The sequence below is a fragment of the Nerophis ophidion genome, linkage group LG07 (genome assembly GCF_033978795.1).
Source record: "Nerophis ophidion isolate RoL-2023_Sa linkage group LG07, RoL_Noph_v1.0, whole genome shotgun sequence".
In the NCBI taxonomy this organism is placed as follows: domain Eukaryota; kingdom Metazoa; phylum Chordata; class Actinopteri; order Syngnathiformes; family Syngnathidae; genus Nerophis; species Nerophis ophidion.
Window position 1 is genome coordinate 16,657,399 of NC_084617.1, and position 11,985 is coordinate 16,669,383.

The 11,985-nt window shown below is 40.9% G+C and overlaps 1 protein-coding gene across 9 annotated transcripts in view; it reads left to right on the forward strand.

Annotated features, from left to right (window-relative positions):
* The window catches only part of arhgap23a (Rho GTPase activating protein 23a), a 158,098-nt gene that overhangs the window by 139,272 nt on the left and 6,841 nt on the right, over nt 1–11,985 (forward strand). For all 9 annotated transcript variants that reach the window (XM_061905464.1, XM_061905462.1, XM_061905457.1 and 6 more), the window contains 4 exons: nt 448–573; nt 655–696; nt 876–969; nt 11,914–11,945. In XM_061905464.1, coding sequence (XP_061761448.1) covers nt 448–573; nt 655–696; nt 876–969; nt 11,914–11,945 — 294 coding nt within the window. The remainder of the gene's footprint in view (nt 1–447; nt 574–654; nt 697–875; nt 970–11,913; nt 11,946–11,985) is intronic.

Genomic DNA, 11,985 nt, shown 5'->3' on the forward strand with positions numbered 1-11,985 from the left:
AATGTTACTTTTTGAAACCGATACCGGTAAATTTGAAACTGATACAGATCATTTTCGATATTACATTTTAAAGCATTTATCGGCCGGTAATATCGGCAGTCTGATATTATCGGACATCCCTAATTTTTTACCGCATGTTGAAGATGTTGGATGTTTGTTTATTAGTAAAGTTACCAATAAAAATAATGACCAACATACAAAAGACTAAGGTTGATATGAAATATAACAATACAATGTTGGTCTGAGCTTTTAATGTAGCCAATGGCTGAGCGCTTCTATTTTAACTGTACTTCCTGCTGATGTTATCATTTATTTATTATTATTATGATTTTAAAGCAGCAAAAATAGGCCTTTTTGAGCGTCTATATATGTTTTCCATTTGTTATGGGTTTGCTACTAAATGTGTTGCATCAACGCGACTGACGTACTGCATGGTGCTACATGTAGATGGAGCCACGTAACCTGGCTCTGGTGTTCGGGCCGACTCTGGTGCGGACGTCCGAGGACAACATGAAGGACATGGTGACACACATGCCCGACCGCTACAAGATAGTGGAAACGCTCGTCCAACATGTGAGCACCACACAATCGGACACACGCAAATGCGGTATCATGACATTGTAAATGTTTTTTTTTTTTTTTTTTTTTTTGCAGTACATCTGGTTTTTCAGCGACGAGCCCGATAAGGATGAAAAGGTACACACGAGACAAACAATTTAAAGTCAGTGTTGTTTATTTATTTATTAGGACACTATTTACTGTTAAATCAAAATCCGCCTCATTCATGTTTTCATTCATGAATCATTAATAATGAATTGTTATTAATGATAATGTGCAAACATCAATGGGTTCTCCTCACGTGTCTTTCCGCGCAGACGCCGGTGGACACGGAGGACCTGCAGCCCGCCCCCAACATTGACCACTTGTTGTCCAACATCGGGCGGACGGCTCTGCTCGGGGATGCCTCAGGTGAGCGCGCCGCCCCCTGCTGACCACTGCCTGTCACCGTCACGAGTAGCGCCCCGCACTTCCTCTAGCTTTAGCCACATGCTGGCGTCGTGCGTCTCGTTTTTTTCCGGTAGAAGGAGGGAATTCGATTGCAGAACAGAAACAATTAGAAACGTCTGTCAGTCTGACCTGAAGCACAGTAATGAACATTAAAATAAAACTTTTCTGATAGTGTCATCAGACGTCAGCATTATCGTCCCTGTATTGACATTCGGAGCCTGAAATAAGGACCTCCATGACAAATTAGACGAAATCTTCCCCATGGTTCATAATGGCATATGTCGCATTGGACTTCAGGCATGGCATCTGTAAAGCTGACCTCTACCATGGTGTCACTATTTAAAAAAGAAAGGAAAACATTGACATCAAAGCTAAAGAAAATGGAAGTTTCTCCTGGTTTACAGTCAGAATTTCCTCCTTTACAATATCTGATATGACATTTTTGTAGAATTGTTTTGTTGTTTTGTGTCCCGACACGTTTCCTATCCTCTGCGCTCTCGTTCTCTTCTTTCCCTCCTCTCCATGTCGCTCATCTTTAACTTCTTCTCTGTGCGTTCTCTGCATTTCTCTTAGCTGAGCCTGTGGAGCAGACACTGCGGTAGGACGCCAACACGCCTGCGTGTGTGTGTGTGTGTGTGTGTGTGTGTGTGTGTGTGTGTGTGTGTGTGTGTGTGTGTGTGTGTGTGTGTGTGTGTGGGTGTGTGTGTTTGTGTGTTTGTGTTTGATTGTGTTGAGTGTCGCCGTCCCACTAATGAATTAACACAGGAAGCCTTTTAAAGCTGCTGTGTGTGACATTGGAGTGTACAATATAACCTCCCGACTAGTGTCCTGTATGCACTCCACACTCCTGTATGTACTCCACTCATACACAAAGTGCAGAGCTCTGAACTGGTAAAGGCTATTTGGGGTTTTCTCATATGATAAACCATAAATAGACAGATTATTTCTTGTTTTATGCTCCCTAAAATACACTTTTTTTGTGCGTATATTTTAGGGATCTAACGGTAATGTAGATACAGCGGTGTTGCTGTTTCAAAATCCTCACATTAATGCCATGACGTGTAGTTTCCAAACAAAAACTTGATGAGTGTAGTGTTTTTTCTGGCACTTTTGCGTTGAACGGTCTGAAACCAAAGTACATCATCAATCAATCAATCAATGTTGACTTATTTAGCCCTTAATCACACGTCTCAAAGGGCTGCACAAGCTACAACGACAGGGTTCTCACGTCAGGGTAAGAAAAAACTAAACTCAATGGAAACAATGGGAAGCCTTGGAAGGAACTGCAGAACCTCTCCATGCAGGAGACGGGGGCAAAGCGGAAAAGAGACACAGCAGATCAACTGGTCTAAAAAGGGGTCTATTTAAAAGCTAGTCAAGTCAAGTCAATTTTATTTATATAGCACGTTTACAACAACTTTTAAATTGAACCAAAGTGCTTTACAGGTTAAAAAAAGCATAGAGCAAAAAAAAAAGAACAGTAACAATGAGTGAGCTGAACAAAATAGTGCAAAAAGCAATACGGTAAAAGGAGTCGAATAAAAAGTAAAAAATTTGCTAAATAAAAATCATAATAATAAAAGTGCGACAAATGGAAAAATAAAGCTAAAGCGAAGGGTTGGGGTCGTAGGATTAGAAAATGGTGGCCTAGTGGGCAGACTCAGCTCAGGTCAAAGGCCAGTGAGAAGAGGTAGGTCTTAACAAGGGTTTTGAAAACCCCCAGGCTCTGGGCTGACCTAATGTGGAGGGGAAGGCTGTTCCAGAGCTTAGGGGCGGCAACGGAAAAGGCTCCGTCCCCTCTGCTCTTTAGCCTGGAACAGAGTATACAAGATAGTTTTAAGATGGGACTTAAATGCTTCTACTGAAGTAGCATCTCTAACTCTTACCGGTAGTGCATTCCAGAGTCCTGGAGCCCGGATAGAAAACGCTCTTAAGCCTGCAGACTTTTTTGGGGCTCTGGGAATTACTAATAAGCCGTGGTTCTCTGAACACAGATTTCTAGCCGGGACATATGGTACAATACAATCGGCATCATCTCCCAAAATCCTCTGCGAAGCGCGGGACCGGCAAGGTGGGGCCGTGGGATGCCGTGAAGGGGAGAAAAAGAGAAAATATGAGGGAAATTTGTGTTTCTTAGTAGATTAGATGAATTGTGGTTTTTTTGTAAATTTCATCAAAATCCATCCATAGCTGGACAGATTGGCCAAAACATAATCTTTGGTGGCGGTAATCGAGCGTTACTAAGTCGACACAGAGCTGGTCACCAAGGAGAGCGCCCAGTGAGGGGCGTGGTCACTGCACACCGCAAGGAATACCTTAATATGAGAAGCTACTTGTAAACCATCACCCGAAAAGATATTTGAAGCCAGCACAGCTAAACATCAATATATCTAATAAAAGTTAAATTGTCAAGGAACTTTTCTGACAACCAGCCTTTTCCAAAATTACACTAAAAAAATGTCCACTGCTTTTCAGAAAGTATAAGTTAAAAGACAATAAAGTGTACATTGTTGTGTTACACTTGATGTTTACATTGTCACTTTAAAGACATTCAGGCCATGTCCACACCACGTATCCGGGGTTAAAACGATCTCCATACCCACAAGTGTAGTTTCAAACCCGTCACTGTCCACACACAAACACATAGGGGGCGGTATAGCTCGGTTGGTAGAGCGGCCGTGCCAGCAACTTGAGAGTTGCAGGTTCGATCCCCGCTTCCGCCATCCTAGTCACTGCCGTTGTGTCCTTGGGCAAGACACTTTACCCACCTGCTCCCAGTGCCACCCACACTGGTTTAAATGTAAAAATTAGATATTGGGTTTCACTATGTAAAGCGCTTTGAGTCACTAGAGAAAAAGCGCTATATAAATATAATTCACTTCACATGCACACTGCTGTCATGCACATTTGGTCCTGGAAAAGCATCCACAGCTGACTTGGTGGCATTACACCTGTTTTGTTATAATATTTATTTTGATGCACCAGACATACATGTACAATGACACACACATTATCTTTAAGACCATGCTGCACTTACACAGAGCCCTGGGAACATTATGAATCTCGGTTTAGTGTTCAGTGCACGCATACGCGCCTGTGCTACTGAAACCCAACACTCGTGGAATTAGAACATGATTAATCCACAAAATGGGGATATAATACATGTGCAGTGAAGTGTACATCATTTCTAAAAATCAGCGCACACTAACAGGGTGCCAAGGAAACCTTTTGAATATTTAAGTGCCTAAAGCAAACGGACATGCATGTGCCGCTGTAAGACTCTTGTGGAATTATAACGCATTTAGTCATCAATACAGTGACATATAACACGTGCAATGAAGTGGAAATTGTATTAAATCAGTACACACTAACAAGGAGGAAGCTACATCATATTTTTTTGTAGTCACTCGGGCACATTATACACACGCTTCATCTACACAAATGGAAGCAACACACGTAAGTTAACTTCATGATCCGTCTTTAAATAAGGATTAAAAACATGAGCTAATGTTGCATCTTGCTTGTCAAAGTTGTTCCATCAGCAATCGTATCCAAAACAGCTGACTGTCATTGGCACTGGTGGGAGTGTCGCAAAGCTAATTTCCATGCGTTTTTTTTTTTTTTGTCAATGTAAAGTGAAAATAGCAGCATGTTTACGCTTAAACATACATTAAGTCTTCTTCAATCCTTTCCAATCCACTTTATTTATATAGCACATTTAAACAACAATAATGTTTCCAAATTGCTGCACAGCCATGATAAAAACAATATTAAAAACAACATTATACTCCATCAATGACTGAATAAAAACAAAAAATAAATACATTTAAAACCAATATAAAAGTAAATAAGATTAAAAACAATCTTAAAGGGTAATAGCAATTAAAACATCCATCCGCCCATCCATTTTCTACCGCTTATTCCCTTTTGGGGTCGCGGGGGGCGCTGGCGCATATCTTAGCTAAAATCGGGCGGAAGGCGGGGTACACCCAGGACAAGTCGCCAGCTCATCGCAGGGCCAACACAGATATACAGACAACATTCACACTCACATTCACACACTAGGGCCAATTTAGTGTTGCCAATCAACCTATCCCCAGGTGCATGTCTTTGGAAGTGGGAGGAAGCCGGAGTACCTGGAGGGAACCCACGCATTCACGGGGAGAACATGCAAACTCCACACAGAAAGATCCTGAGCCTGGGATTGAACCCAGGACTGCAGGACCTTCGTATTGTGAGGCAGACGCACTAACCCCTCTGCCACCGTGAAGCCCTGCAATTAAAACAGTAAAATAGAAATCAAAATGTATAAAAAACACAGAGGACAACAGAGGACAGAGGACCACACAACTCACGTAGTGTTAAAAGCCAAAGAATAAAAGTGGGTCTTAAGACGAGACTTAAAACACTCCACTGTGGAAGCAGTTTGAACATGGAGGGGCAGAGTGTTCCAGAGCTTAGGGCCGACCACAGAGAAGGCCCTGTCTCCCCTTCTTATACTGTGTTTAAAGAAAGCGAGGCGTGTTGTTGAGCTTTGGAAATGACAGCGCACAACCATGATGCCTTCAGAGAAGTACAAGTCTCCGTTTGAGTTGTGTACATGCACACGCGAAGCGGAGGGTTTTAAAAGTCTTCACCTTGGCCAACATTTGCAAGTCCGCGTTTTTAGAGTCAAAGTATGCATTTGCGTGTGGACAGAAGACCTAAACGCAGAGATAAGTATGAATTTATTAAGTGTCCATGTTCAAGTGGACTTTGTTTCAATTGTTAGTGTTTTTAAATGTATATCGCAGCACTATTTTTTTGCACTTAAAAATACATTTTAGTATAGTAAGAAAAGTATGACTAGAACATTTGAGCACTATGTCTTTGTGTTCAATGACATAAGTGTGTTTATCCTAAACATTCCTGCCACTTTGTCTTACACACTATGGTATTTTTACCAAGCCTTTTTTTTTTTTGGGACCATTCCACAATAACATCGTACTGTGGCCTTAATACTGTAACAATATTGTACCATGAGATTCTGATATTGTTACATATCTATTATATTATTTTTAACGGGTTTTTTTTTCACCTCAAAATCCAAATTAAACTCCCTTTGATGCAAACCAAATAGACTACATCAGTGCTTCTCGGTTATTATTTGTTGTAATACACGGGGCGTGGATAGAGCCATAAATCGATCCATCCATCCATTAATTGGTGGTGTTGACACCTAAAGTAATATCACTATATGATTGACATTAGCATGATTGGGTAGATTTTTTTCATTTAAATCTTTTACTTTTTTTTTGTTCATGTTCACAAATTTAAGTGATAATTCCTTAGATACAAGAGGACATGAAGGCCAAAAAGTATTTAAAAGAGTAATAGATAGTCGTGTTTGATTTTGTTTAGTTATTGTGTACTTTTTACTGTGATAAAAGAGAATAAATGTCAATTGCACTTACCATAAATAACTCAAATATTTACAGTTGACACATGTGATCTGTGTTGATATCGGCCAATCTCACTCATTGATGATGGTTATTGCAATCGACAGCGTACATCCCTGATCGTAACATCCCTAATATCAACTAATTTCAGTGTTTCTGTTGGTGTCACCACCCTGCGTTCTAATCTAAAAGCACAAAGAAACCAAAAAGAAGCAGTGAATGGTTGTTTTGTATTTCAAAACACATTTGTTTTTCGTTCCATATTCTTTACTCTCATGCGCCACGGCCAATCACGGAAATTAGACAACATGGACATGGACAAAATGTATTTAATCTGATTATCAATCGGATTAAAATGTTACTGTGTACATGGACCCTGAACAAAATGATGTGATTATGACGTGCATTTTCATTCATCACATCCTAAACCAGAATACTTTACCTTGACTTGCACAGAACCGAACATAAACGGAAAAGCGTGTTATTGTTTTTGCTATAGCGACATCTTTTGGACGAGTTTGCTTACTGCAGGTGCTAAAGAAGCAGTAGAATTTCACTGTAAACAAACACGGCTTTGTGCGACGTTATCACGGTATTTATTTACAAAGTTTTCATTTTGTCCACTACTTTTGCTTTACCTCTCTTTTTTAAATGGAGCTGTTTTGTGCCTTTTATGTTGGGATTATGCATAGGTTGCGCCTCGACTTTATGTTCCGACATTCTGTGTACGGGCCCGAGGTTAGCAGTTAGCACTTGAATTAGCTGCAAGGGCGTGACTAAAAAAGCTCGTTAAGACGACAACTGGATCCCTCCTTTTATTTTTACATCGACACATAACCCTCAATAACATTGAGTCAAACAGCAGCAACACAATCGCTTCATTCCGAGACTAATACATTTAATAATTATAATAGAATATAGAGTACATTTATTCGCAGTAAAGATAATTTCAACCCAAATTTTGGAAGATGTGTTTTAAAGCGCGACAATCCAAATAGCTATCGGCATAAACCCCTCGTCTCGATCGGAATGAAATGTTGATCCGAAAACGTGTGATCGGGTCAGAATATTATGAATGGCGTGTTTACATGAAGCATTTTTATTCCAGTTAGGCTTTTGATCCGATTAAAAGCGTCCATGCGCACATCGCTAATGACGTCATCTACGTCTTTATCTTCTCCAAGCCAAACCAAAGCCATAGCTGGATTGCAGTCCTGTGGTAAACACTGCACACCCTTAGCTCACCACACAATTGGGGTTGTTGTTTTTTTTATAAGGTGTGTGTTTGCGTGTGTTTGGGTGGGTGGGTGTGTTCTGGGCTTGAGGACTCAGAGACAAAAACACAGACTTTTAAGTGCATTTAAACTATTCCTATGTTGCACATGATGTGCCACTGTAGCCGTGCCTATAATTTATTAGCGCTGCAGGGGAAAAAAATTGGTGGCAGATTAGAGGACGAGAGATAGCATGGCTAACTCGCTTTCAAAGATGGAAGCAAACATGGCGCCCTGAAGCCACGTGAGGGCCTTTGACCAATCAGAGCGAGTATGGCCAGAGGCTCTTCTAAATGATTGGGCTGGAGTGTGGAGCGGAGCGACAAACTGGATTCAAATGGATCGTAAAAATTAAAGAAACCAAGGGACCGTACAGAGACAAAGTGTACCTATTCTAAAGGATTGCTACCTGGAAAAAAATAATAAAAAATGGTGGGATTTATGAGTTATGGACGAGAGATTTCAAACAAGTAAAAGTGCTGCAAGACTTGTTTATATTTCGTCTGTGGAGTCAGTTTTAATACCGGTGAAGGATTTCAGGATGCAAAGCCTGTTAAGATTTTTCAAATCCGCGGCTCTCATCTCTTGTGTTCAAGATGCGTGAGGTTTCATAAGCGGTTTTCCCCCCCAATAATAAGCCCATTATTACTTTAAAATACTTCGATTCAGGGCTGGGCGATATATTGATATACTCGATATATCTTGGCTTTGTCTCTGTGCGATATAGAAAAGGACTATATCGTGATATTCGAGTATACGTTCTCACGCAGTTGCTTTTAGCTGCGGGCATTACACTACAGCCGTTTCTCACTCTTTCTTGTCTCTCCTTCTCACAGAGACATAAAACAAGCACACTTTCTTCCATACGTCACATACGTATACGCCCTCGCGGAGCAGAGAGGTAGCAGCATGGGTAACGTTAGCTGTGGAGCGAGTTTTATTACGAGAGAAAGAAGGTGCAAATCTGGGAGTAAATGAAGGAAGAATTAATTCCCAAGAAAAACAGCAGGGGGTCCATCGTCAGGCGGTGGTTTTGGATTCAAGCGGGGATATGTCGAACAGACAACCGTAATTTGTCAAGTGTGGGGCAAAAGCGTTGCTACAAAAAGTAGCATTACTGCTAATGTGTAGCATCAATTGAAAAGTCACCCACTAGACAATGAAGAGTGTTTGAAACTCCGCATGTCAACAGCTCCGTTTGGTGCCACACCAAAAAAAATGCCGAGGCAACCATTTCCACATCAACACCGTATGAAAAAATAGTCAACAACAGAAGGAGATAACATCCGCAGGAACCTACCACATAGCGAAGGACAAACACTATTTGATTTCCTATTATGCAGCTCATTTTTATTTGACACTTATTGAAATATCTTGTGTGACATCATGCACAAAAGTGCACTTTATTTGTCTTGAACTATTGTAGTGGCAATAGTTTAGTGTTGTTTTGATATGTCATCTTAGTGACATCATGCACAAAAGTGCACTAATAGCTTGTTTTAAAATGTCTCTGACAATCTTGCATTTTCTGATTTGAAATAACATGAATGTTTGTGCCACTGCTCAAAAACTGTTTAATAAAGTCAGTAGTTTAAAATGAGCATATATTAATGCAGTATGAAGAAGAATGTTTTAATGTAGACTCATAGAATCATCATGCTGCTGTGATTATTATTTGCATCAAGTGTTCCTTTAAGGCTAAGGCAAAATATGGAGATATATATCGTGTATTGTGACATGGCCTGAAAATATCGAGATGTTAAAAAAAGGCCATATCGCCCAGCCCTACTTTGATTACTGCGTTACCTCTACGAAAATAACACTCATTCATTTTTGTGCTTACCCAAGACAACAAGTAAACAGACAACAGGCTGTTTTCAAAGTACTGTAAGTTGTTAGTGGCCTGCAGCTAGCTTGGCTATCGCTAACATTCCACCAAATGCTACCTGTAAAACTGAATAAAACATGCTTTGCTACAGACGTACCAGTCTGAAATGCTATTAGCACACCAACATCCATCCATCCATTTTCTACCGCTTATTCCCTTTTGGGGTCGCGGAGCACACCAATATGTACCAGGTAATAGAGTTAAAAGTCATGCTTGATCGTCTCACGGCTGCTATTCAGGCTATTTGTCGTCACTTTATTAGTTAGCTTATTAACCCAACTCCCTTCGACTTTGCTTTCAAAATTTCACCTAATCGTTTTTTTTCCCTCGATGCCACGTTTTAAACACCAAAACTGAAGCTCATGTGAATAAGTCAGCCAGGCCAGGAAGACCCACAATGTAATGTGTTTACAAGTTCCGATTTTAAGCCCAACTGGTCAAAAGCCCCTCACGGGACGACAGGGCGCCATGTTTGCTACCAAAATTGAAACCGTTGGTTGTATGCGGTCATAAGCATGCACAGTAGCGCCACCTACTGGTGCAAACACGTCCTCGCCGCCTCTCACCCAAGCATGCCTCCATGCGCCTTGTTTTGTACAAACCCCGTTTCCATATGAGTTGGGAAATTGTGTTAAATGTAAATATAAACGGAATACAATGATTTGCAAAACCTTTTCAACCCATATTCAGTTTATAATGCTACAAAGACAACATATTTGATGTTCAAACTGATAAACATTTGTTTTCTTTGCAAATAATCATTACCTTTAGAATTTGGTGCCAGCAGCACGTGAAAAAGAAGTTGGGAAAGGTGGCAATAAATACTGATAACGTTGAGGAATGCTCATCAAACACTTATTTGGAACATCCCACAGGTGTGCATGCTAATTGGGAACAGGTGGGTGCCATGATTGGGTAGAAAAACAGCTTCCCAAAAAATTCTCAGTCTTTCACAAGAAAGGATGGGGCGAGATACACCCCTTTGTCCACAACTGCATGAGCAAATATTCAAACAGTTTAAGAACAACGTTTCTCAAAGTGCAATTGCGAGAAATGTAGGGATTTCAACATTTAAAGGTCCATAATATCATCAAAAGGTTCAGAGAATCTGGAGAAATCACTCCACGTTAGCGGCATGGCCGGAAAACAACATTGAATGACTGTGACCTTCGATCCCTCAGACGGCACTGTATCAAAAACCGACATCAATCTCTAAAGGATATCACCACATGTGCTAAGAAGCACTTCTGAAAACTACTGTCACTAAATACAGTTCGTCGCTACATCTGTAAGTGCAAGTTAAAGCTCTACTATGCAAAACGAAAGCCATTTATCAACAACATCCAGAAACACCGCCGGTTTCTCTGGGCCCGAGATCATCTAAGATGGACTGATCCAAAGTGGACAAGTGTTCTGTGGTCTGACGAGTCCACATTTCAAATTGTTTTTTGGAAATATTCGACATCGTGTCATCGGGACCAAAGGGGAAGCGAACCATCCAGACTGTTATCGACGCAAAGTTCAAAAGCCAGCATCTGTGATGGTATGGGGGTGCATTAGTGCCCAAGGCATGGGTAACTTACACATCTGTGAAGGCACCATTAATGCTGAAAGGTACATACAGGTTTTGTAACAACATACGCTGCCATCTTTTTCATGGACTCCCCTGCTTATTTCAGCAAGACACTGCCAAGCCACATTCAGCACGTGTTACAACAGCGTGGCTTCTTAAAAAAAGAGTGCGGGTACTTTCCTGGCCCGCCTGCAGTCCAGAGCTGTCTTCCATCGAAAATGTGTGGCGCATTATGAAGCGTAAAATACGACAGCAGAGACCCCGGACTGTTGAACGACTGAAGCTCTACATAAAACAAGAATGGCAAAGAATTCCACTTTCAAAGCTTCAACAATTAGTTTCCTCAGTTCCCAAACGTTTATTGAGTGTTATTAAAAGAAAAGGTGACATAACACAGTGGTGAACATGCCCTTTCCCAACTACTTTGGCACGTGTTGCAGCCAAATTATTATTTGCAAAAAAAAAATAAAGTTTATGAGTTTGAACATCAAATATCTTATCTTTGTAGTGCATTCAACTGAATATGGGTTGAAAAGGATTTACAAATCACTGTATTCCTTTTATATTTACATCTAACACAATTTCCCAACTTATATAGAAACAGCGTTTGTACACGGGGAACAGGACAAAAAAGTCCCGATCACACCAAACATCTCTGAGTCCTCCTCCCAACATTTTCATGTCCTCTTTTTATTCTTCCGCTAAAATCTTCTTGTCTTCTCCCTCCCTCAGACTCCACCAACAGTGACTCGGCCAAATCAAAGGTAACGCCATGTTCCCCGCACGCCTTCTCGCCCTAGAGGC